Here is a 27,859-nt window from a genome sequence, read left to right as displayed (position 1 = left end):
GAGTGAAATGCTCTATCTGTTATGGTTTTTATGGATGATGTATGGATTAAACAGAATCATGCATGATTTGTTTAAAAACTGTGTTGATGTGTAGTGTCAGTGATTCCTCCACTGATGGCAGCATGAGTTGCCTCTTCACCGTGCGAGATGTGTTTTTCGGAGCTCCAGCAGGGAGCGGAAGGACAGGGATCAGCGACGTGAGGCCTCCCCCAGCGATCCGTCTTAGATCCTCCTCCATCCTCCTCAAACTTGATCCATCGAGCCGTCCTCCCTCCACTGCAGCTCCTGGTTCCTGTCGATCACCAGCTCGTTCAGCTCCACAAACACCTGCACACACACCACACACACACACACACACACACACACACACACAACATCCCCTCACACACACACACACATATCCGTTTTTGTTGGTTTTTTGACTGACAATACACTGACTACATTCATTCCCAGAGGTGTACATGAAACCCGATGATCATCATCACCTCTACATCTCAGTGTACCATTCATCATGATGACCTTACAGTATTATTAACATGTTTTGGACATTACATGTGGACGTTTTGTATTTTAATTCTATTATTTTGTTTGTATATATGATATATATATAGCTAATGTTTACATTATTTACCTAACTATATATATGATTAAAATGATTTATCTGAACTGTCACATCTGACAATGATCCATTAAGTATTGTGGGAGATTGAGTGGTGATAAAGGTCGGGTTAGATAAGATGAAAAGAAAAAAGAAATGAAGTGGTTATTTAAAATACATTGAAATGGATCAGATCTGCGCAGAGGAAGGATCGATTGTATTACTGTTCATCTCGCTGTAAGCGTGAATCAGAATCAGAAATATTTTATTGATCCCTGAGGAAAACTGATACATTACAGTCACTCTGATGTAAAGCTTGGAGAATTATAGAAGGAGTATGAAAATAAAAAGTATGAAAGTAAACAGTAAGTAAAACATAACATAAAAATATGTGCTTTTTGCTTCAATTTTCATTCGAGTATTTAAAATGTTTTAAAATGTAAAATATGAATAATATGTTGAGCATTTAAGTCCATAAAAAACTTAAAAATATGTTCTTTATGTGCAAAACTAGTAAGTTACCTTAAGAAATATTTAAAAAAGAAAAAAGTGCATTATGCTACAGTGTACAACACAATATATACAGAAGCAGAAACAAAAATATTTACAACGTGTGCTTCATACAAAAGTAATAAATCAAAATAAAGTCTGGTAAATTACTTAAAATTCAGCAATGTCAGAATGACAGTTCAGATAAATAATTTTAAAAAATATAGTTAGGAAATAATTAAACATTAGCTAATATATATATATATACAAACAAAATAGAATTAAAATACAAATATATATAAGTCGTTAAAGTAATATACTGTAAGTGCTGAATGGTATGAGATGTAGAGGTGATGATGAAGGTCGGGTTCAGTGTCCTGGGAATGAATGTGTCAGTGTATTGTCCTCAAAAGTAACAAAAACGGATATGTGTGTGTGTGTGTGTGTGTTTGTGTGTGTGTGTGTGTGTGTGTGTGTGTGTGTGTGTGTGCAGGTGTTTGTGGAGCTGAACGAGCTGGTGATCGACAGGAACCAGGAGCTGCAGTGGAGGGAGACGGCTCGATGGATCAAGTTTGAGGAGGAGGTGGAGGAGGAGACGGAGCGCTGGGGGAGGCCTCACGTCGCCTCCCTGTCCTTCCGCTCCCTGCTGGAGCTCCGAAAAACCATCTCGCACGGTGAAGAGGCACTCTGCTGCCCCCAGTGGAGGAACACTGACACTACACATCAACACTGTTTAAACAAATCATGCATGATTCTGTTTAATCCATCTCATATAAAAACCATAACAGATAGAGCATTCACTCTTTTTGCAGCAGAAAGTGAAGGCTTCCTTCCTCTCTTCATCACATCATTACATCATGTTTTTTACGTGCTGTGCACATGTAGTACTTCCTGTAATGATGCCGGTATTTCCTCATAATGATTGGAAGGTTGTTGTTTCCACAATCCTGTACATATATTTATCTAAAAACTAAAACCAATAAAACCTGTACAAAACAGAGAAGGAAAATCAGCAAATGGAAATCCACATATTTATGTTGTCATTGATGTTTAATAAAATAACATGTTTCCATCTGTGGATTTTCACCTTGAATGAAACATCAGGGATCTGATGTAGAGGAGAGTGATGATGTCAGTGTGTGATGATGTCAGTGTGTGATGTCACGGCGTTGTGTTTTCAGGGGCGGTGCTCCTGGACCTGAAGCAGAGGACTCTGCCGGGGATCGCTCAGCAGGTGGTGGAGCAGATGGTGATCTCAGACCAGATCAAAGCTGAAGACCGAGCCAACGTCCTCCGAGCTTTGCTGCTCCGCCACAGGTCCCAAATACATCCATCCATCATCCATCCATCCATCCTTCTCCCTCCCTCCCTCCCTCCCTCCCTCCATCCATCATCCATCCATCCATCCATCCATCCATCCATCATCCATCATCATCATCATCCATCATCCATCCATCCATCATCATCATCATCCATCCATCCCATCCCTCCATCATCATCCATCCATCCATCCATCCATCCATCCATCCATCATCCATCATCATCATCCATCCATCATCCATCATCCATCCATCCATCATCCATCATCCATCCCTCCCATCATCCCTCATCCATCCATCCATCATCATCCATCCATCATCATCCATCCATCCATCATCCATCCATCCATCCCTCCATCCATCCATCCCATCCCATCCATCCATCCATCATCCATCCATCCATCCATCATCCATCCCATCCCTCCCATCCATCCATCCATCCATCCATCCATCCATCCATCCATCCATCCATCCATCCATCCATCCCATCTCATCCTCCATCCATCCATCCATCCATCCATCCATCCATCCATCCCCATCCCTCCCTCCCTCCCTCCATCCTTCCATCCATCCATCCATCCATCCATCCATCCCATCCATCCCTCCCTCCATCATTCATCCATCCAGTAATATCCATCCATATCTCCATCATCCATCCATTAACATCCATCCATAGATCACAGCTTGTTCAGCAAGAACATCTCTGCAGCCAACATGGCCGCCCTGATGGAAAAACACGACGGCCAATCAGAGCCCTCCATCAATCTGACCAATCACAGAGAGGCTGACGGAGAGAAGAGCAAGGTACGAAGATGGCTGAGGACACCTGAGCACCTGTCTGTCTGACGCTGTCTCTCTTACGCTGTCTCTCTGACAGTGTCTGTCTGACGCTGTCTCTCTGACAGTGTCTCTCTGACAGTGTCTGTCTGACGCTGTCTCTCTGACAGTGTCTCTCTGACAGTGTCTGTCTGACGCTGTCTCTCTGACAGTGTCTGTCTGACGCTGTCTCTCTGACAGTGTCTCTCTGACAGTGTCTGTCTGATGCTGTCTCTCTGACAGTGTCTCTCTGACAGTGTCTGTCTGACAGTGTCTGTCTGACAGTGTCTGTCTGACGCTGTCTCTCTGACAGTGTCTGTCTGACGCTGTCTCTCTGACAGTGTCTGTCTGATGCTGTCTCTCTGACGCTGTCTCTCTGACAGTGTCTCTCTGACAGTGTCTGTCTGATGCTGTCTCTCTGACGCTGTCTCTCTGACAGTGTCTGTCTGACAGTGTCTGTCTGACAGTGTCTGTCTGACGCTGTCTCTCTGACAGTGTCTGTCTGACGCTGTCTCTCTGACAGTGTCTCTCTGACAGTGTCTGTCTGATGCTGTCTCTCTGACAGTGTCTCTCTGACAGTGTCTGTCTGACGCTGTCTCTCTGACGCTGTCTCTCTGACAGTGTCTGTCTGACGCTGTCTCTCTGACAGTGTCTCTCTGACAGTGTCTGTCTGATGCTGTCTCTCTGACGCTGTCTCTCTGACAGTGTCTCTCTGATGCTGTCTCTCCGACCGTGTCCCCCCCAGCTGGGACTCATCGGTGTAGTCGTGTCAGGAGGAGCCTTGTGAGTGTTTGACTTGTGGGGATTTGCTGTATTTATTTGGCGCTTCTGTTAATGTGATGTGTTTAGAAAGAAGCCCCGCCCATCAGCCCATCAGCCACTCCAGGTCCAGACATGAAGTGAAGCTGATGGAGAAGATCCCCGAGAGAGCCGAGGCCACCGTCGTTCTCGTGGGTACGTGTCCAACCTCACCTCATGGTCTTCATCACCAGCATCAGTCTGTAGATCCTGAGCTTCAGAGGGTTTGCTGCTTCCCTCTGCTGTGTCTGCAGGCAGCGTGGGCTTCCTGGAGCAGCCCTCCATGGCGTTTGTGCGGCTGCAGGAGGCGGTCCTGCTGGAGTCCGTCTTGGAGGTTCCTGTCCCCGTTAGGTTCCTCTTCCTCCTGCTGGGCCCGCCCACCGCCAGCATCGACTACCACCAGATTGGACGCTCCATCTCCACGCTCATGTCCGACAAGGTGAGTCCCTGCAGCGTGAACGGTTCCTGCCACTGTGTACGATACCACCACCAGAGGGCGCCGCTGCCTTGACCCGTCATGTGCTCACATTAATTCCGCCCTCAGCACTTCCACGAGGCGGCATACCAGGCCGACGACCGCCAGGACCTGCTGACGGCCATCAACCGCTTTTTGGACTGCAGTATCGTCCCTCCCGCCCTCCGACGTCGACGACGACGAGCTGCTGCACTCGGTCGCTCGCTTCCAACGAGAAATGCTGCGAAAGCGGGAGGAGCAGCAGAGCGGCAGACTGCCGGAGAAACAGAGCGGCACTCAGCAGGATGAAGGTCGGTTATCACCTGCTGATTTCCTCTAACGTCTTTGGCGTTTTGTTAGAAAGTATGTTTTGGGGTTTTTTAGCCTTCTGGAGGTCAGAGACAGTGAGTGATGACACACGACTGCAGACCCAAATCAGCCGAGTACACAAACAGCATCTCAAACCAGCAAGACGCCATCGTGAAGCAAGAATGCACTTTTTCACGTCTGTGAATGTCCTCAGATTTTTAGATTTTCAGATTTTTATGAGTTAAAGTTCTCTGAGCTCTTAAACGTCAAACTGCCGAGTAGGAGATTCCAGCTCTCTGTTTGTTTGTTTTTTCATCAACATCCCGAATCACGGTCTCTGAGCCTCTGTGCTGCTGAGTCAGCATTTTACTCTATTCTCACTTCTTACCTGCTTTTGTCACTATAGACACATCTGGAAATATCCCACATTTATGTTAAAAAATACCTGCTTTTGTTGTTACAAGACCAGAAAAAAACAAAGCAGCTTTTGTGGCTATAAACAGGACTTAGAAACAGCAGTTTCTGTCTTCATAAACGCGGACAGAAATGTCCCAGCCTGTCGTTAAAGAATGTCAGTTTTGGTTGTTACGAGACTGGAAATATTCTAAAATCTTGGTTTTAAAAAAACACTTTTCGCTTTAAACATGGCTGGAAATGTTCAGAAAAATACCCGCTTTTGCTGCTGGGAAAGTTGAGCTTTCACTAAATGTTGCTTCAGAAGGAATTTCCCATGATGCCGTTCTCTCACAGCGTGATGTAGCAGCGGTCAGTCGGGGTCAGACTAGGATCAGGACTCAGGGGGTTTTGGCAGAGTTCAGTTTGAAGCTGTGGTCTTCTGAAGGTAAATCAGGGCGTCGTCAGCGTAGAGTGAAAGTTTCTTTTATATTAATAAAAAACCTCCTGATGACACGAGCCGTCCTGATGTTGATGTTCTGATGTCGTTTGTTTTGGTTTTTTTCCCGCAGACTCCCTCGTTCCCTCCAAACCCGGTGACGAGCCCCTGAGGCGCACCGGCCGTCTTTTCGGAGGTCTGATCAAAGACGTGAGTCGACGCTACCCTCAGTACCTCAGTGACATCCGAGACGCTCTTAACCCTCAGTGCATGGCCGCCGTCATCTTCATCTACTTCGCCGCGCTGTCGCCCGCCATCACCTTCGGAGGGCTGCTAGGTGAGTCAGAGACGCGCTGACGGACTCTGAACCTCCTGACGAGCTGTGGTTGGTTCTGTAAGACATTCTCTGTCCACCCGTCCACAGGTGAGAAGACGGAGGGTCTGATTGGCGTGTCGGAGCTGATCGTGGCGACGGCGCTGCAGGGCGTGGTGTTCAGCGTGCTGGGCGCTCAGCCTCTGCTGGTGATCGGCTTCTCTGGACCGCTGCTGGTGTTCGAGGAGGCGTTCTACACTGTAAGAAAAGCTCCCGCCTTTTTCGCTCTGCATTTTCAATCTTTTCCTTTTGTTTTTAGTACTTTTTCTTCCCTTTAATGATCTAATAATGCCATAAAAAGTGAAGGAAGAAGACTTTGTGCCCTTTTTTTCCAAATGTAAAGTTGAAGTCATAAAAGGATAAAGAGCAACTTGAATCTGTGTTTGAACCCGCAGACACCTGCTGGAGGTGCAGAACCTGCAGGCCAATCAGAAGACAGAGATCGAGCAGCTGTACCTGAGGATGGGTAAAGTCCCGCCCCGGGGGATCGTCCCTCCAGCCGCCATGTTGACCAACCGCCAACGCCGCGTCTCCAAGTCAGGGACCTACCCTCCTCATCCTCCTCGCAGAAACAGCCTGCAGAGACCGGAGGTGGCGCCCCCTGCAGGTGTGGAGCAGCGCTGCAGCCTGAAACGGAAGAATGAAGTTTAATTTGAGGTCATGTGATGACAGTTCGTGTTTGTCGTTCAGGAATCATGAGGAAGAGTTCGGTCAGCAGCAGCAGCAGCGGATCTCAGGAGAGAGCAGGGAGAGGCGTGACCTTTGCCCCCGAGACACAGCTGCACGGTGAGCTCAGCATTTATAAATCAAGACCCAAACCTGAAACCTGCTGGTTAATGGAGGTTAAATTACATTAATTTACATGGTACACACACATTTTTTAACCAATAAATTTCCAGGACTTTGAGGCAAAGTTTAAAGATCAAACATTCTCTAAAATATCATCAATACTCATTATCTATTGATTTATTTTAAAGATAATATTTTGGCCTTTTTTTTCTTAAAAAACATTTGGCTTTTTTTCTTATTTCTTTCGAAATTAGGGGTGATTTTTAAAGAAATACATTTGGCATTTTACTTTTAAAATGTTTTTGTTTGGAAAGCATGTTTTCTTTAAAAATTCATTGAAGAATTTGGTGATTTTTTAAATTTTCTTTAAACATTTTTAGTGATTTTAGTACAGGGATTTTGGAAGGCGTGTGAAAAAATAAATTTAAAAAAAAAACCCAAACTGACCCAATTTATCCGCAGAAACTGTAGAGACAGAAGTTATTGTTGGGTTTTAAAATTTCCGATGGTCTTTGAACACATCACGTTACTATTATACAGGTTTGGGAATAGAAATTCCAGGACTTTTCTAAAACATTAAGGGTATATTTAGCTTTGGAAAAATTTTCCAGTCCTGGATATTGCTGTTTGTAAATTCCATGACTTTCCAGGTTTTTCATGACCATATGAACCCTGACTTTAAGGTATTCCAGTGCGTGTTGGAGGGGAAGGAGGAAACATGTTTTTCTTTTCAATGACGTGTTTCAGTTTTTGTAACTGCTGACATCAGGTGTGATAAAAGACAAAATCATGACCTTTGACCTTTGTCTTGCAGTGACAGAGGAGCAGCTGACCAGCTGAGGACACGAAGACGCCGACTGATGATGAAAACTGACGACGTAAACGTGCAGAAACATGAAAATCAGATTATCTCTGAAGTATTCTGCCATCTTTAGTTTGATTCCTGATTTTAGATTTGTTCTGTTTTTCGTCTTTAATTTAGAATTTTGACTCAAACTAATTTCAGCACTTTAGAGAGGAAACATTGAGCCTAATGAGCATCGTTTAAAACGGGATTTGAAAACAGATCTTCAGTGTTTTTCTGCCTCTGCAGGTTTCACACGTCAGTAATGAACCTTTTACACTGCTGCTCAACTACGGAGACAGATTTGTGCCAATATTAGTTGTGAGAACAGAGAAAGTGTGTGTGATAATGTGTCATCTGTGAATTTAAAACATCTTTAACAAATATAAAAAAGATTGTAAACTCACAAAAAAAATTCAAAAATTCAAACACAAATCTGCATAAAATGGAGATTCACAAATAAAAACTGGACTCTCAAGTATGTTTCAAAGTCTAAAATGTTAGAAACACATTGACAAATATTTCTTATTCATTTATAAATTATTAAATGTTTTCACTGATTTTTTTTAATTTGCGGAATTTGTTTGTCTGATCTATTTTATATTTGCAAATTATTTTTTTTTGTAAGTCTTATTTTTTGTATTAGTGGAAGTTGTTTATATTCACACTAACACATTAACAATCTGTTCATATAAATACTGAGAGAAATTAAATCACAATTATTAGAGAAATATTTAAGTTTTGTTGAATGAGTCCGTTCCTGCATGAGGTCCAGATTCATCCGCTCTCTTACAGTTTCTTCTTCATCTGCACATATTTATTTAAAGTCACTTTAACAACATTTATTGGAAATATATAAGCACTGAGTAATAACAGACTATAATGAATTTATAGGCAGAAATAAGGACATATTAAATATTTGTTGGTGTTGAGTTTTTGTTATAACTGAAGATGTTTTAAATCACAGCAGCTGTTTCACTGAATTATCATCAATCATCTGTTTATGGCTGTGAATAAATACATGAATGAACTCTTAGATCTGCTCAGATTAACGTCAGTTATAAGATACGATATTTTAAAGTGTTTCCAAATAAAGAGTCCTGACTTTAAAAAGTGTCTCTGTGTGATAACAGACCCTCTGAACCACCACAGTCCACCACAGCACCCTCTGAACCACCACAGTCCACCACAGTTCCCTCTGAACCACCACAGTCCACAGCTATTCCCCCTGAACCACCACAGTCCACCACAGCACCCTCTGAACCACCACAGTCCACAGCTATTCCCCCTGAACCGCCACAGTGCACAACAACTCCCTCTGAACCACCACAGTCCATCACAGCTCCCTCTGAACCACCACAGTCCACCATGCTCCCTCTGAACCACCACAGTCCACCACAGCTCCCTCTGAACCACCACAGTCCACCAAAGCTGACTCTGGACCACAGTCCAGACCAGCTCCGGCATCACTGCAGACGTCCCTCACTGAAAACCAGACCAAGATACTTGAACTCTCTTGGGGAACAAGCTTCTACTAGTAAATGAAGACAAAGAGAATCTGTCCTGGTGTGACCTTTCTCTGGGTCCTGCAGTCTCATGCAGTCCAATAAAGATCGCACTGTCGTAAAAGCAAATAACAAACGGACCCTGTCAGAATCAAACTGACGGTTGAAACAAAATTTGAATAACAGACAACTGCTGCTGCAAAGTTCTGCTAATAAATGACCTTCTGTTAGATTACACAGAGACTGAAGGGCTGCTTTCACATTCAAATAGACGGCTGTAATACTGTACCTTTATACGCTGAACGATGACTCATCTGACAGCAGCGGCTTGATTCAGGACGACTGACGGAGGGTCAGACTGTCAGATCTGCACCCAGAGAAACAGGACACTCACCGGGAGGCCACGAGGCCATCTTCACACAGCTGATACTACTACATTTAAAACTAGTACTACTACCACATTTATCACTGCTGCTAACACATTTACTACTGCTACTATAATGTCTACTACTACTATTACTACCACATTTACTACTACTACTATAATGTCAACTACTACTATTAGTACCACATCTACTATCACCATATTTACTACTACTACTACTAACACATTTACTACTACATTTACTACTGCTACTATAATGTCTACTACTACTATTACTACCACATTTACTACTACAACTATAATGTCTACTACCACTACTACTAACACATTTACTACTACTACTATAATGTCTACTACTACTATTACTACCACATTTACTACTACTACTATAATAATTACTATTATTATTACTACCACATTTACTATTACAACATTTACTCCTACTACTAACACATTTACTATTACTACTACTACTACTTCTACTACTTCTACTACTACAGTGCTTACTAGTCTCACATTTACTACATTTGCTACATTTACACTGTTGCCATGTCCTGCATTGTTATAATCAGAAATGACAGCAAAAACCTTCAAAGTAAGACGCATGTCAAACAGAAATGTTATTTCTTTGTCAGAGAACAAATGAACAGAGAGGATGCAGCATGTAGCCATAAAAGGTGAAGCTCTCCTTCTCTGCAGCTCTCCCTGCCCAAAAATGAATGATAATCATCCAGCTGTTGAGAAGGAGTGGTCAACCAGCTTCCTATAAAAGCCACTGATCAGATCACAGATCAGAGACCTCCTCAGGGACTCACCAACCTCCAGACATTTGCTACAAACCGCATTCACATCACATCCACAACCAACCGGCAGACCAACCAACCAACCAGCTGACCAACCAACCAACCAGCTGACCAACCAACCGACCGGCAGACAAACCAACTGACCGGTTTACCAGCCAGATATCAGTAAGTCCCTTTCTTCAGTCTCCATGTCTCTAGCTTTGGGTCTATTTATTCTGTTGGGCTTCTAGTAATTTTAAACCTGAGAGGACCACTTTTTGTACTGACTATGGTGGGAAAAACTGGACTATTGCAGCACACCTGAGTTTTGGTTATTGATGGGAAACACTCACCTCTCCATCGTCTGCAGCAGCCCGTCTGTCTCTCTGCTGTCACTTTTGAGAGTTTTCATAGATGGTAAAATGAATGCGTGTACAGTTTTAGCTCCTCATGGATCCACTGTAACGTCATGTAACGTAACTTCTGACAGACAACGTTAGTTGTTCAATGTGATTTCACCAGGAAATAAAAAAGTCATGCTGTTACTACCACCACTACTGCTACTACTACAATTACTGTTGCTACTTCTACTGCCGCTACTGCGACTTCTACCACTACCACTACTACTACTACTGCTGCTGCTGCTACTAACACTACTACTACTACTACTACTAGTAGTAGTGCTGAACTGTTTTCTTGAGATATAACTTTCACAAAAATGACATAGATGTGGGGTCACAGTGACTTTTGGCTGTTGACCATCAAAATCTGATCAGTTCATTCATGAGTCTACTCAAACTTTTGTGCCAAATTTGAAAAAAAAATGTCCTCGAGGTGTTCTTGAGATATGTCGTTCACGGCCAGACAGACTGACAGACAACCCAAAACAGCCACCGCTATCACCAGTGTGGAGGTACGAAAACAATCAAACACGACACAACTGCTCTTAACAGCTCTGATCAGCTGATCAGATGGACACGGGGTCCCTCCTCAGTCGCTCTTACTACGTTTCTACCAAGTTTTTCCTTAGTCGATGTGAGGGTCTAAGCAGCGAGGGATGCTGTCTGCTGTAAAACCCTCTGAGGTAAACTGATGTCATAATGGGCTTTATAATTGAAACCGACTTGATCAGCTGATCAATCATCCACCCCGAGACTCAGACTGTTGCTGAGGAAACAAAAAAATTAGAGAGCTTGACCCGGACTGTCTTTTCAGTCGAATGTTACTACAGTCAGTGAATTAAAAATATATTCTGATTAATAAATGTATTATGTGATTTTCACACAGTAGGATTGTTGTTATATTAAGAAGTCCTTCATCCTGAGTGCCATCAGCATCCTCAACTCAACAAAATGACCGATGATAGATTTACATATTCTATTCTATTCTATTCTATTCTTTTGCTTAATTCTATGTTTAAAAAAAGCTGTATCCCGATTTTTAACAGCCCTCTCAGTCGCTTCATTCTGGTGTCTGGTGTGTGCAAATTCGGTAAATAAATTGAATGAATCATTCCTGAATAATGGGTCTAAATTAAAAGTAATAATTAAAATCTCATTGTGCTTGTGTTTTGTCATGATGTGCGTTGGCAGTCATGGTGTCTCCAGGCCGGCTGCTCCTCCTGTTGATGTCCTCCCTTCTTCTCTCCGCTGTGATCGTTTCTACGTCTCCAGACCAGAATCTAGTGGAGGAAGTCACTAAGGAGAAGTTAGAGAAAGCCAAAGAAGATTTAGAAAAGATCGGCAAGGATATTCGTGAAAATATTGAACACATTAGAAATGCAGTTGTTCCTTTTATTGGGCTGATACCAACTTATGGAGCAGGGATTAGCGCTGCTATCAATTTAATACTGGTGATTGTGTCAGGAACAAACCAAAACCCAGTATTAGCTGCTCTCAAGTCTAAATTTGAGAATCTTAATTTTAAGATTGACGAATATCACTTGGAGCAGAAATGGGACATCTGGGCGAGTAGTGTCTACTCTAAGCCAGAGAGGAAAATAAACACTGCCTGGACTATTTATAATAACTTCCTGAGCGCTCTTGAAAAAGCAAAAACCAAAGAGGAGAAGCAGAGACACAAGGATGAATTTACTGCAAAGTACATAGAATATAAAGAGGCCACTACAGAGTTGTACAACCTGCTGACAAATGAGGGAACATCCTTTGTGATAAAATTGAGTGAAATGCTGGCTGAACGTCTTACATGTCATGAACAGCTTGTCAAAAGATATACCTTGTTAATTGATCAACTTATCGCCAAGGGCAATATAATGAATACAGTCTACAACAAACTCAAGGAAATAGAAAATGAAGCCACAGTTAAGGAGAGAGCAAAAATCGCTTATAAGTCTGCATCAGCTATGTATCAAATCCACAAGTACTGCATTATTAAGAGTGCTGAATACATTGAAAAGGATGTGAAGAGGCACATTGATGAGAACAGTAACCATCAGCAACTAGCAAAGACAGTCAGGTCTTTTTTGGCAGATTCGTATAGCAGGTATGACTGGATGGCTGTTGCATTTACGACCAAACATTCTGAACATACCCACGTTAAAACACTGAACAGACACACCTTGTCAGGTTTTATCGAGGTGACAAAAGGAGAAGTGAGCGTGGCTGTAGCCAGACAGGTGAAAGGAAGTCACACCCTGGCAGAGGAAGTTAAAAGAGCCATCCGTACGTGTGTGGATGAGTCCGTTCTGTGTTATAAGGTAGAAAACCAACTCAAAGAATGTAGCCAATCTGTGGAAGGAATAAAAGTGTCTGAGACTTACACAGCAATGCACGCCTTTACAAGAAAAGGGCATGACAGCTACAAAGAAAAGGACGCACAAGAAGAAGAGGAAGAAGAAGAAGTTAACGCCGACCCTGACGACCCTTCAGATAACTTGTCTTTCATTTATGTCGGGAAGTGTAAAGAAACTAAAGGTGGGAAGACTGGCAAGTTTGTTGTCATGATTAAAAGTGATGACGAGATGAAAACTAAAGATCCCTGCAAAAATCTGGACTGTGGTGAAGCTCAGAAAAGAGGTAAATGTGTTCGTGCGGAAAACATGTTTGTCGCGCTGTGCGACTGCGAGGATCCGTACTACGGCCAGCACTGTGAGGACACTGCCAATTACACTGAAAACAAACAAAACAGGCCATTAGTGCAGGACAACAGGCGTCGGACAAAATAGAACCGACCCGTTACAGTGAGCCTCAGATAACTGCCCTCTGATGTGGCCTGGGGTCAACAGTTTTCATAAAATGAGCGTCTTGCCTGAGATTTTGTTAAATCCTCCTGTTTGCCGTCCTCCCCGATATTCAGACTGAATAATCTTTTGTTTCCCCTCGTGGTGTTTTAGACTTACATTACCTTCTTGCTAGCAGCTTTCTGCAGAAACCTCAGGAGTCCTAAAAGATATATTTTTTAAAAATTTAATCTTGCAATCATCCATTAAAAGATATCATCATGTCTGCAGAAAGTTCAGGATTATATGTTGCTCACACAAGACTTAAAAAAAATCATCTTTGAGGACTTCAGAGGCTTTCTGTTTTAGTCACTGAGCGCCGTGACGTCTTTCTCTGGACAGCTTACAAAAAACACATTACCAAAGTTATTTTGTTCATTCAAAGAGAACGGGCTGGTAAAATGTAGCAGCAGGATATTAAGACATGTTATGATGTAGGACAATAAGACAAGAGGCGGTGTTCAAGATCCCCAAAACACCCTAATGTCCTAAAAACCTAGAAATGCCCTAAAATCCTACAAACATCCTAAAATCCTAGAAATGTCCTAAAATGAATTGTATTTCAATAGTAAAAATGGTCAGAGGTAGAAAATCCAGATATAAAGTGGTGAAATTATTGTTTTAATCAAATCAGATCTTCAGCAGGTTAATGTTACATTTTCAAACTGTAACTGGCCATCATTAGCTGTTAATTAAGCAGATTAATTATTCACCTCCTAAATCATGACACATTGCTCTACCCTACATGGAAATACGTAAACTGCCTTTAACAATGGAAAGTATTGGTATCAGCAGCTCCGGCTCTGTATCACTCGGAATAGGATCGCCCACCCTGGTTAACACATTTCTGTGGGACGTTTCAGCTGGTAACATGAAGAAAATAGAAGTGTGACACACAATGAGTAGTAATTTGTGGATAAAATGTGTGAAAATATGATCCTACAATTCAAAAGAGGCCTGAGTGACCTGTGCTGATGTCATGATCACCTTCTGCATGTCAACGAGCTCAAACTGGACAGAGTTTAAACCAGTCACATGCTTTTTCTGCTTCAAGCTTCTGTTCTGTGCTAAAAAGCTGCTCAAATCAATAAAAAGGTTCAGTTTAATTGTGATTGGTGTGTCTTTCCTCTGTACACACTTTCAAAGGTAACTGAATGTTTTAAAGGTATCATAATAATAATAATAATAATAATAATAATAATAATAATAATATGATAATGATGATGATGATGATGATAATAATAATAATGATAATAATAATAATAATAATAATAATAATAATGATAATGATGATGATGATGATGATAATAATAATAATGATAATAATAATAATAATAATAATAATAATAATAATAATAATGATCATAATAATAGTAATAATAATAATATGAAGAAGGTTTGATGGTATGGATTTTATCTAAGAGATGTGTCAGCTGATTTTAGTTAAGACGACAGCCTCCGGACCAGAACAAACATTTTACCTCTCACCAACAAAACAAAGTAAACTAAAGCTGTCTGTTTGTGTTTTCCACCTGCTCTCAGCCAGCACCTTAACAAGTTAACACCTTAACAGGTTAAACTGTTAACCTGTTAACTGTTAACACAGGTTAACAGGTTAACAGGTTAACAGGTTAACACATTAACAGATAACCGGTTAACAGTTAACAGGTTAACACGTTAACAGGTTAACAGGTTAACACGTTAACAGGTAATCGGTTAACACATAAACAGGTTACCACGTTAACAGGTAACCGGTTAACACGTTAACAGCTTAACACATTAACATGTTAACAGGTTAACACATTAACAGGTTAACACATTAACAGGTTAACACATTAACACGTTAACAGGTTAACACGTTAACCGGTTAACAGGTAATCGGTTAACACATAAACAGGTTACCACGTTAACAGGTTAACACGTTACAGGTTAACACATTAACACGTTAACAGGTTAACAGGTTAACAGGTCACCTCCGAGTTATTTAAAGTCTGAAAACACACCAACTATTCTGGCTACGTATACTTCAAACTGTAGAGAATTTCATGAGGCCCAATGTGTCCTAATCTCCAAGAAACGTCCTAAAATCCTTGTCTTCAGTGGTTCCTTATCGTGAGAAAGCATTCGTATTCTTCAAGCTGTGGAGGGTTTCACGAGGCCGAATGCTCGTGGTTTTTTGATCAGGGGCCTAAAAAGTTTCCTGAGAAAAACAGTAAAATGTTTGCAGACGTGAGGGTCGGAGTTCTCCGGTGAAGGAACGACCTGGAGGAAAGCAGCGACCCACAGATGAAATCTGTCCTGTATGTCTGAGACGAGAGCCGAGCTGACACGTTCAAACTGGTTAAACCGGCGGCCTCAGGACCACGACAGAGCAGTGTTTGGAAAAACTGTCCCCCTGCCCTCAGCTGTGTACCAACTCTGTTTGTGTTTCATCTTTACCTTCAACTAAACTTTATTTAAACATGTTGTCAGAGCCACAGGCTGAAGAGGAGGAGGATTAAAGACAGGTGAGGGGGATTAAAGGAGAGACGGACACAGGTCTCACTCAGACGGAGGACGGACGAAGACATCAGAGGTAAGTTCTGTTTTTTTTCTGTGTGGTGAGGACAGAAGATGATCATCATTTGGTTCTCACTGATCAGCAGCTGATGGAGGAATTAGATAACTGACGGGGATCGTCTGTGCTGAGCTGTAGACCCGATCTGACGCTTCGTTCTACCGCCGCGGGTTTGACTGCGAAGCTTTCGTGAGCAGCGACAACGAGGGCAGCCGTCATTAACGTCATTAATACAAGAAATGTCCTAAAATCGTAGAAATGTCCCAAAATCATAGAAATGTCCTAAAATCCAAAAAAAAGTCCTAAAATCATAGAAACATCCTAAAATCATAGGAATAGCCTAAAATCATAGGAATGTCCTAAAATCTTAGAAATGTCCTAAAATCGTAGGAATGTCCTAAAATCATAGAAATGTCCTAAAATACAGGAAATGTCCTGAAATCCTACAAATGTCCCAAAATCCTGGAAATGTCCTTAAATGATAGATATGTCCTAAAATCCAAGAAACGTCCTAAAATCCTACAACTCGTTTGCAGCTGAGGATAACAGACAGTCAGCGAGCGCTGAGCGATGAGTCCTGCTGTGGCTTCAGCTGTTACTCTGGTCCTGGTCCTGGTCCTGGTTCTGGCTCAGGACACTGCAGCCGGTAAGAAACACTCAGCCATAAATATAGAGCTGAGACTGAAGCCTGACAGTCACAGCTCAGGGTTAAAGTTACTGACCTCCCACAGGTGATGTCACGGCGAGGGTTCGTCACAACTGTAAAACACGTTTTCCAGCCAGAGCGTGTGGAGACGGATGGTTCCGGATCGACGTGTACCGCTGCGCTAAATACTTTTTGACTCCGAGGACATTTCAAGATGCAGATGTAATCAAACACACACACACACACACACACACACACACACACACACACACTCTGCAGGTGAACTGAGACCGAATCCTCCGACTCTTTCAGGATAACTGCCGGCTGCTCGGAGGTCGCCTGGTGTCGATGCACAGCCCGTACGAGTACAGTCAGGTGCTGTGTTTGGCCTTCAGAGCAAACAAACGCAAAGACCATTTCTGGATCGGCGGCAGGAGCAAATATTTGGTAAGAGGAACTCCTCGCTGTGATCAGGACGCCTGAGCTGATGGACGGATTAATGGATGAGTGACGGATCGAACAGAGACACTCAGACACATGAAGACATAACGAGAGTATTTTAAATGTTTTTATGGTAGGAACCAGTCTAATTAATCTAAATTAATGATAAATCATAAATAGGGATAATGATATTTAACCCTTAGGGAGTGTTTGTCATATTTTACGCTTTTCAGTCTCCATGTTGTGATAACTGTGTGTGTGTTGATGCATGTGTCCTAAATGTAGTCCAGATTGTGTATTTGAGTGTAATCAGTGAATTTGCAGCTCAGCTCCTACAATAGGTCTAAAATACACTGTGGAAACTAAATAGTTACATTCAGACTGTTCAGGTCCAAAAATGCTCCATTGAAACCCATTCAAACTGACATTTTTGATCCCATCAAAGCAGAAAAACAGGACTTGTATTATTTCTGGGTGTCATTCATATTTTCCACCTGATGAGGTCATGAACTGGAACCAGAGCTGCACTGAACTGGGACTGGAGACAGACTGAATGTGGGTTTTGTTGTTTCAGTGGCACAGCTTTCAGTGGACCGACAAAACTCCGTTCAAGTTTCAGCGTTGGGGTTTCCTGCAGCCGGACAGGAGGTCAGGAGAGGAGTGTGTGGAGATGAACTATCAGAGTGAGTCAAAGTAACAGTAACATCAGCAGCAGCTCTGAGTGGCGTGTTTGTTACGTCACGTTTTCTGTGTCTTTCAGCGTGGGGACTGTGGAATAATGCCGTGTGCACGGGGAAGAAGTACTACATGTGTGCCAGGAGATCCTGATCAGCACCGTGTGAAGGGTTAAACTCAGAGTGGAGCTGATGAGCTGAGCAGCAGACGGATCAATAACACCTTATCAACAGAAACACACTGATCCGGTTCTCTGTGTTTTCTCTGGGACACTTTCCAAAATCTGCTTAAAAACACATTATTCAAATGAGTGGGCGGAGGAGCCCTTACAGCTGTTTATCTGCTCCAAACCACCAGCACTATCCAAATAATAATTTTCATATTTCAACTGATAAACTGCCAAAAATGACCCCATTTATTAGCCACAAACTGGAAAAACAGAAATTATCATTGGATTTTCATGTGCAACAAACACACAAAAAACCCATACTAAACTCTGAACTAACAAACATTAAAAATTTTGGAAGATTTTTTTTTCTTTAAAATAAAAATTAGTTTTTTAAAGAAAACGTTTTGAGAGGGTTTTTTTTTTTTTTTAAGATTTTTGGCAATTTTTTTTCTTTATTTTTTTTTTGAAATATGAAGACATATTGGCCAATTTCTTTCTTTAAAAAATGTCAATTTTATATTTTGATTTACAAAACACTGACGACATTTTACAAAAAATGGGATGGTTTTTAAAGACAACATTTTGGTGTATTGTTTTGGGGTTTTTTCTTTATTTTCCTTTAGATTGTTTTTAATATGGAAACTGCTTTTTCTTCATTTTTTGTCAATTTAATATTTTGTTTAATTTTTTTGACAACTTTTAAAGAAAGGCCAGATTGGAAGGCATGTTGTTGGTATTTTTTTCTTTCAACATTTTTGGGTGATTTTGAAAGAAAACATTTTGTGGATTTATTTCCCTTAAAAATATCTGATTATTTTTCCTCGAATAGCTTTTGGAAAATTTAATTTAATTTTGGCTTTTCTTTCTAATTTAATTCTCTCTCTTGTTTTTTTTTTTTGTTTTAATCTCAAAAATCTTGTGGCGGTTTTTTCCCTTTCCTGAAAATCATTGTGATTTTTTTTTCTTTCCTTTAACTTTTAAAGTTAACATTTTGGCGATGTTTTGGTCTTGAAAATCGTTTTGAAAATCAGGTTTTCACATTTCCTACGCTCCTTGTAAACACCAGTTGCAATGAACACTTCCATCAGAAAAAAAAAACAAAAACATTAAAAAATCTGAGTTTAAAATGGTGGTAATTCAGTTTTTACCATCCAGCAACTTGTTTCTGGTGGAGGTCGTCAGGGAGGGTACTTCACCTCCCTCCTCTGATAAATAGAGAACAGTCCCTAACTGTGATTAATGAGGCGCATTAACTGGTCTTTAATCTGTAAATTAACCGACCTCAGTTCTACAGTATTAAAAACATTTTAATAAATAAATCTCACCTGTTGGTTATTTTCTCGTTGTGTGTGGGGGGGCAGTCCTCCTCCCGGTGTCCTCCTCCCGGTCCTCTCGGTGTGTCTGCGGAGGACAAACTGTCCGTTAAACCGTTAAACCTGCTGCTTGTTAGCCGTTAGCATCAACACACACCGACATGTAAACAATCGACAAACTGCTAACGGAGCTAACGCGCTAGTTAGCACCAGAACTAGTCAAAACCGGTTTGAAGCGGATTAATTCGTCATGTTACCTGGACAGGTGACAGTGAGTCAGCAAGTGTGTTTGTCTCCGTGTGAACCGGAGGGACGGACATGTTGTTCCTGTCCCGGTGTTAGCCTGAAGTGTGGCCGGACTGCAGGCTCCTCGGGGCGGCCTGAGTCGCCGCCGCAGCCCGCCCCCTCTCCGGGCTCCACCAAACTTTATTAACAACCAAAATAAGTTTGGGTTTTTTTAAAGGATTTTAACATGTCTCATTTTCTTTTATTATTATTGTTATTTCTGTCTACAAATGAAGATTTTGATCGGCTAAAGAAATAAAACGTTTTTAAAAGTTAAGCATTGAAATTAAAGCTGGAGTAGGCAGTTTTAGACTTCCGTGAGGACATGCGCAATCAGATCTTGTGCGAGCACACGAGAAATCACGGCACTTTACAGGAAATAACATTTGGTTTTCAAATTGAGAGCAATAAAAAAATGGACATGAAGCTCAAATGATGAATAAGAACATCCAGTGATGGAGTGAAACAGTACATTTGTTCAATGACAGTACTTTGAGTACAAGTTTGACACTTGAGTATTTGCATTTTCTGCTACTTTAAATTTCATGCAGCTTCAGTTGATTCAACTTCGTACTTCCACAACCATATTTCAGAAATATTACACCCGCGTGTAATAATGCAAAAATAAAGCTGGCTGGTTTACCTGCGGCAAATCAAGTTGGTCCTCTTTTTATTTCATGTAGATATTCAAAGATAAATGAAAAGTTGTAAAAGTTAATAAAAGCTTGTAATAATATTCTAAATTGTAAACTTTGCATGTAATAAGTTGAAAAATTAGTTACATTGGATCTCAAAAGTTTATAATGAGTTTTTATTTTAAAAATTAGTTAATATAAAGTAACATAAATCTTCACAAAAGGGTTAAAATTCTTCCATCCAGTAAGATCACAAACGTTTTTTTCTTATAAACAAAGTGAACGAGCTTTACCAACTCTGTCCTCTGACTCTGTGATCGAAGGACGAGTAATTTTCCCACCTTAAAAATACTCAGGAAAGATAGAAACACTTCATAATTGTACTGAAATGCAGTACTTGACTAAATGAACTCAACACCAGAGGCAGAAAACAAACATGAAACTGATAAACACATCGATCCACACCCACACACATACTGTCACATGACCGTGTGTGTGTGTGTGTGTGTGTGTGCGCGTGTGTGTTTGGTCGATGAAGTTTACAGGAAATCTTGCAGTGACCTCCAAACACACACATACACCAACATGTTTTGATAGCTTCAAAAGGCTAATGTCCCACAAACTGCAAAAAAAAGTAAAAATAAATGATGACTAATGAATTTCACTTCCACAGTCGTGTGTGTGCATGTGTGTGCGTGTGTGTGTGTGTGTGTGTGTGTGTGTGTGAGCCTCACCAACATCTGATCCTGATCTCAAACACCCACCTCCTGTGTGTGGTGGACAGAGGGTGGACAGACGGTGGACAGAGGACGCTCGGACTTAAGTCAAACAGAAAGTGGAGAACGTGTGTGAGCAGCAGGATGGAGGTTCTGAGGGTTCTGCTGGTTCTGGTTCTGCTGCTGGTCTCTGTGGAGCGCTCCGGTCAGTCTCTGTCTGTCCATCTGTCTGTCTCTCTGTTTGTGTCTCAAACTGCTGAACTGATTCAGATTGAGTTTATTTAGAAGAAAAATGTGTCTTTTTCCGACAGCAGAGAGCTTCTCTGGGATTTGAGGAAATTTGGGGGGCCCAAAAGATTTGAAGAAAATCAAATCACCAAACGGGTTTTTTTTTTCAAATCACCAACATTTAAAAAAAAAAAAAAAAGGAAAAAATAATTTTTTTTGTTGTTTTTAATTGTTGGTCATTTAAAAACTTTTCAGCAATGTTTTTTTTTTTTTCAAACTTTGTGACTTTTTTTTCTATGAATTTGAATTAATTATTTCTCTTTAAAATGTGGTGATCTCTAAAAAATGTTGATATTTTTTCCTCGTAACTTTTTTGACTTTTTTTGTCAGAAAATTTTGCTTATCTTTAAAAACTTTTGTCAATTTTCTTTTTCTTTTAAATGTTTGCTGATTTTTTTTTCCTTTCGATTTTTGTTTTTAAAGAAGACGTGCCTTCCAAACCACAAATGTGTCCGCCAAAATCAAAAATCACCAAAACAACATAATCTGTCTCAGCCAGAAACTACAAAAAAAACAGAAATTGTCATTGGATTGTCACATTTCTGATGGTCCTTGAACACATCATGTGGGGTCGACAGTCACTCAGAGGCTCAAGGACAAAAGTCAGGAATATTTGTAGTTTTGAGGAGGGAAAAAAAAAAAAAAAAAAAAAAACATCCCCTCTTCTGATCAAGAACAAGCTCTTGCACCTATTCTTTTTTTAAAAAAATAATTAATAAAAAAAAATATTATCAAAATCAAAACTGAAACTTTCAATATCATAAACAGCTAGTTTATATATTTTTAAAAACTTTTGTTTTTGTTTTGGTTTTTTTTTTTTTACAAAATTTCCTTGGAAGAAACACTTATTCTCAGTTTTCAGTGTGTGAGAGAGTCTGCAGAAACCAGTCAGTCCTCAGAAAGAAAGAAACTGTTTTATTAAAAAAATAAAAAGCAGCTGATCCTAGGGCAGCGTTTCCTCGTCACCACGGAGGAAGCTGAGCAGAATATTAACCATCGGCTGAAGGAGGCAGATAGTATTTCTACTCTATAGTAGTACTTTTACTGCATTAAAAGATCTGAGTGCTTCTGAGTATGTTGCATGTGTACAGGTTCATCGATGGTTCATTGATTTATTATTGAATAAAAACGAATTTATTTACATTTGTCCCTGTTTGAAGAGGTTATCATGACATGAAAAAAAAAACGCTTAAACATTAACATAATAACAGAAATGTTACATTGTTTTGGGAAATGTTACATTGTTTTGGGAAATGTTACGTTGTTTTGGGAAATGTTACGCTGTTTTGGGAAATGTTACATTGTTTTGGGAAATGTTACGTTGTTTTGGGAAATGTTACGTTGTTTTGGGAAATGTTACGCTGTTTTGCGAAATGTTACGTTGTTTGGGAAATGTTACGTTGTTGTTTTGGGAAATGTTACGTTACGTTGTTGTTTTGGGAAATGTTACATTGTTTTGGGAAATGTTACATTGTTTTGGGAAATGTTACGTTGTTGTTTTGGGAAATGTTACATTGTTTTGGGAAATGTTATGCTGTTTTGGGAAATGTTACGTTGTTTTGGGGAAATGTTACATTGTTTTGGGAAATGTTTGTGCTGTTTTGGGAAATGTTACGTGTTACGTTGTTTTGGGAAATGTTGGTGTGTTTTAGGAAAAAGGTTGAAATGTTTTTGGGAAATGTCATAACTGAGGAAAGTTTTTTTCAGAAATGTAGCGTTTTGAGGAATGATGTTTTATTTTTTTGGAAATTCTGTCATGTTTTCAGAAATCATGTGTTTCTGTTTGTTTAGATTCAAAGTTATCAAGATAACTTTTTCCTACAAGGCCAGATTTGGGGTCAGTTTTGGGGTCAGTTTGGGGGTCAGTTTTGGGGCCAGTTTTGGGGCCAGTTTTGGGTCAGTTTGGGGGTCAGTTTGGGGGTCAGTTTTGGGGCCAGTTTTGGGGCCAGTTTGGGGGTCAGTTTGGGGGTCAGTTTTGGGGCCAGTTTTGGGGCCAGTTTTGGGGTCAGTTTGGGGGCCAGTTTTGGGGTCAGTTTTGGGGTCAGTTTGGGGGTCAGTTTTGGGGCCAGTTTTGGGGCCAGTTTTGGGGTCAGTTTGGGGGCCAGTTTTGGGGCCAGTTTTGGGGCCAGTTTTGGGGTCAGTTTGGGGGCCAGTTTTGGGGTCAGTTTTGGGGTCAGTTTGGGGGGTCAGTTTGGGGGCCAGTTTTGGGGGGGCAGTTTTGGGGCAGTTTTGGGGTCAGTTTGGGGGCCAGTTTTGGGGTCAGTTTTGGGGTCAGTTTGGGGGTCAGGTGGATCCCTGCAGCAGCTGGACTGCAGCCTCCTTGTTGTGCCTCCTGGCCTCCTGCAGAGGAGAGCTCCCCCACCTGGTGGAGAGACAGAACTACATTAACACGTAGACGATGAAGGTGCTGCAGGTGAGGACGGAGACACCTGAGGGGACAGTGGATGTCCACCTGCTCACTGACTGGAGACATTTTGGTTTGAAAACTCTGATTTGGTCCTTTTGGTTTTGTCCACAGAGTCGGTGGGTGTTTTAACGCGAGCGACGCCGAGCTGCTGTTTGAATATTTCATCTGTTTTCTGAGTCGCTGCTGCTTATTTACATCTGAACTGTAAACAGAGCTTCGGATGCTCTGTTTTAACCCTTTAGTGCCACTTTAACATCACACACTCTCCTTTTCAAAACCAAACTTTAAAAAAACATTATACATTAAAAATTATTTTTTAATTCATTAAGTTATTTTTTTAACCAACATCAGTCCCAATCATAAATATAACATTTTTATGAATTTTAACCCTTTATATGCTAGGTTTTTGTCATGATGCCACAAAAAAAAAACGATGAATTATGTTTCAAAATAGAAAAAAATAAAATGATTAAAATGTATTTATTTGTTAATTTATTATGTTTTTGCTTATTTTAAGGTCATTTTCATTTAATTTTTTAACTAATTTCTCACAAGTTTGCATGTTATTTCTTTTGGAGTTGCTCGTCATCACCTCACCTGTCCCTGAGGGCGGGGTTTGCTCCGGCGTTCTCCAACAAGAAGCAAGAAGATGGATGACTCAGCAGTGACCTTCGGCGGCCGCCACGTGCAGAGCCGACCTGCCGTCATAATCGACGGCGTTTACATCGACTCCAGACAGGAAGTACCTGCAGACAACCACAGAAGAAGCCACTGCTTCATCCTCAGAAATCAATGTTTTTCAATTATTATTTATGACCAAGAAAAAGGAAAAAAGAAAAACAAAATTCCAAAAATTCAATATTTTGAAAGAAAACAATTGTCAAAAGTTTCTTTTTAAATCACCAAAAAATGACCAAAAAAAATCACCAATAAAAAAAAAATCCCAACAAATTTTAAAGGCTAGAAAACAGTCCCCCCAAAAATGTAAAGAAAAATAAAGTTGCCATTTGAACAAGTAAAATGGCCAAAAAATAAAGAGAAAATAAGATTTTTAAAAAATCACCCAAATTTTTTTTTAAAATTCACCAAAAATGTTAGAAGAAAAAAAAAAAACTGCTAGAACTTTTTAAAGAAACCAAGACTTCATAACCAACTGACCATCAGCTGTTTTTGTTTGTTAGTTTTAACACCATAATTAGCTCGTTATATGGAGATCTAGGGAAAATATATATATGTATATCTGCATATACATATATATATAAAACACAAAGTGGTTGTATAATGTTGTACTGTTACCTCCTCAGGGCCTGGACGTTCCCTTTAAAAGCCGCAAGCAGGACGTTCATGATCTGGTATCCCTGCAGACAAGAGGGGTTTGTTTGTTTGTTTGTTTGTTTGTTTGCGAGTGTGTAAACTGGTCTGGGATCAGCGTGAAGCTGCAGCAGTGACCTCAGATTCAGTCTTCCACTGTCTGTAGGCCAGAATCTGTCTGAACGGAGTCCTGATGTCAAAACTGTGCAGCTGAAACGTGGAAATCAGCTCCTGAAAAATACAAATGTCTCAGCGTCACTGATGGACCACAGACACGTCTCCTCTGTCTGTCCCCGTCCCCACTACTCAACTCTACTGCAGAGACACTCAAACCTCAGCTCAGGGGCCCCACTGCACAATGACAGGAGACCAGGGGCCACTCTGCACAATGACAGGAGACCAGGGGCCACACCGCACAATGACAGGAGACCAGGGGCCACACCGCACAATGACAGGAGACCAGGGGCCACTCTGCACAATGACAGGAGACCAGGGGTCACTCTGCACAATGACAGGAGACCAGGGGCCACTCTGCACAATGACAGGAGACCAGGGGTCACTCTGCACAATGACAGGAGACCAGGGGCCACTCTGCACAATGACAGGAGACCAGGGGCCACTATGAAAACAAACACAAAGACACAAATCTGAGTCCTGACTGAAGAGGACAGCTCTGATCAGCTGATCAAACTACAAACATGGCCGACAGAAACAGACAATGATGAGACTTCCTGTCAAACTAAAGACCATCAGATCTGATCCACAGAAGCTCCACCTGTTCCTGACCGAGGACACAACATGTGATGAGACACCACACAGAGGACAGAAAGACAGAGGACAGACAGAGAGACAGTGCACCTGGACATGGATCACCTGCTGGTGCTGCTGCTGTGGAGCTCAGGTAGGACTCTGCATTAACCCTTTAAAACCTGGATCAACATCCCTGTCCCCGTGTTGCGTTCAGATGCCGTTCACAAGAAATCCTTCAAAATCTGAGCAAACTGGTTTGTTTTCTTTTGAAAAAAACACGAGGGAAAAACGGCAATGAGCAATTTGGCAACATTTGTCAAAAAATATTGTTTCATAAATAACTAGAGGAAATGTTCCCAAAACTATAGTTATAATGATAACAATTATGTATGTAAAATTATTTTTAAGAACCTGTTTCCTTTCTGTTTTTTTCCCTCAAATTTGGGTAATTTTCTTTTACTTTTTACTCATTCTTTTTGTTTGTTTGTTGGTCATTTCTTTTCACATTGCTCATTCCCTTTTTCCATGTTTTTGAAAGAAATCAGACAGATTTTCTCTGGTTTTAAAGGGTTAAACATGATAGATTATTCTAATATTTACACTAAATCATAAAAGAACAAGCTGCTAACACTCACCGACGTCAAGTAATTTATCTTCTTACAAACCTCTACACACACGTAAACGTATTAACTATGATGATGGTCGAAATGCCGGCTGTAACATGAAATTCATGATAAAAGAAGGATAGAAAAAAGTAAAACTGTATATAATTATATCTACTATACATCATTTTCATTAAATCAGTAATACAAGTAAAAGAACCCTCAAAAATAGACCTGCCTCTCTCTAATAACAATGTTTATTTGTGTTTATTTTATTGTTTTAAAATCCGAATATTTAAAGAAACTGTTGCAGCTTCGAAACATCAAAGTATCAAATCAGAAGATGTTTACAAAAGATATTTATTTACTTATTTATTTTTCTGTATGAAAATATAAAAAGAAACTTTATTTGCTTGTGGTCAGCGAGGCCGCTCGCTGTTGGAGGGTTTTATAACTCACTTTCACTCCCTGTTAGTTGGTTTGAGGATGGCACTTAACCCTTTGAAACCTGAGCTAATTAGCTTGCTTTCTTTAGAAAAAGGCAATAAGGAAATAAAGCAGAAATTATCCCCAAAATAAGCAATAAATTAGTATAAAGTACAAGAAAAATACCGGAAAATTTAAAACAAATTAACTAACAAAACAAAAAAATAAATAAATAAAGGCAAAAAAGATTCGGAAAATTTGCTCTAGAATTATAATAAAACTGTAACAAAATTTTAAATATGATATTTATAAATATAGTGTTTCCCAAAAAAAGACATTTTCCCCTAAATAAATAAAAAAAATCTAAATCTAATCATTTCTTGCTAATTGTGAAACATTTCTTATCAAGTTGCTCTTCGTTTTTTTCACTCCTATTCTGAAAGAAATTGCAGCAGTTGGTGTTCGGCTTTGAGAAAAGGCCATCTGTGGCCTGAACCTCTGAGCTGCGTTTCTGTGAAATGTCGATTAGCTGAAAGCTGCTGATGGGCTGCAGGTTGGAGGACTGCGGTTTGATGATATGGAGGGTGGCTGAGATGATTCTCTCAGATTAACGCCGTCGCCGTCCTCTTGTTGTTTCCTGTGAAGGTGTTAACATCAGCAGAGGGTCGCTCGCAGGCGACTGAGCGACAGCATCAGCAGACAGACAGCAGGATGACGGCTGAAATCGTCTCCTATAACTGAAATACACCCGTCCAGTCGGAAATATGAGCTTTAAAAATGAAGTCCGTGTTTTCATCAGGAGAATGAATCTCGCTGAATCTCAAGTATTTTAACCATTATTTTTGTTCATCTGATTGTTTTTTTGGGTGCCAGGTCTGTGTGATGCACTGAAACCCAGCAGGGGTTTTCTAGAGTTATCAGGACCTGGACCATCAGACACGTCTGTGTTTCTTTCTGTGTCCACTTCTGATCATAAGAATTTGAATGTCAGTTCACTGGGATCATTTCATAAGATGCTTTCACAACCTGCTGCACCGACATGAGGACAGACTGTATGGAGGATCGTTTGAGTCAATGTTGAATAAATTAACAAACCAAATTAATGTG

General features: G+C 40.7%; 1 protein-coding gene, 1 long non-coding RNA gene and 1 pseudogene across 2 annotated transcripts; 2 read left to right on the top strand and 1 right to left on the bottom strand.

Annotated features, from left to right (window-relative positions):
- The first annotated feature begins 122 nt into the window (after window positions 1-122).
- On the top strand, window positions 123-8,017 carry LOC121956823 (annotated as a pseudogene).
- Window positions 8,018-16,658: 8,641 nt separating this feature from the next.
- LOC121956822 (lectin-like) lies at window positions 16,659-18,350 on the top strand. Its single transcript, XM_042505221.1, has 5 exons — window positions 16,659-16,734; window positions 16,820-16,956; window positions 17,047-17,181; window positions 17,750-17,858; window positions 17,936-18,350. The coding sequence occupies exons 1-5, from the start codon at window positions 16,659-16,661 to the stop codon at window positions 18,001-18,003; spliced, it is 525 nt and encodes a 174-aa protein (XP_042361155.1). The 3' UTR covers window positions 18,004-18,350.
- A 376-nt stretch (window positions 18,351-18,726) lies between these two features.
- On the bottom strand, window positions 18,727-19,709 carry LOC121956918. Its single transcript, XR_006106723.1, has 2 exons — window positions 19,590-19,709; window positions 18,727-19,420 (listed from the first exon to the last, which is right to left on the bottom strand). It is a non-coding gene; the product is annotated as an uncharacterized LOC121956918 (long non-coding RNA).
- Between the last annotated feature and the right edge of the window lie 8,150 nt (window positions 19,710-27,859).

Source organism: Plectropomus leopardus, chromosome 17, assembly GCF_008729295.1.
Source record: "Plectropomus leopardus isolate mb chromosome 17, YSFRI_Pleo_2.0, whole genome shotgun sequence".
Taxonomy (NCBI): domain Eukaryota; kingdom Metazoa; phylum Chordata; class Actinopteri; order Perciformes; family Serranidae; genus Plectropomus; species Plectropomus leopardus.
Note: the sequence above shows the minus strand (reverse complement) of the source record. Positions and strands in the feature narration are given on the sequence as shown.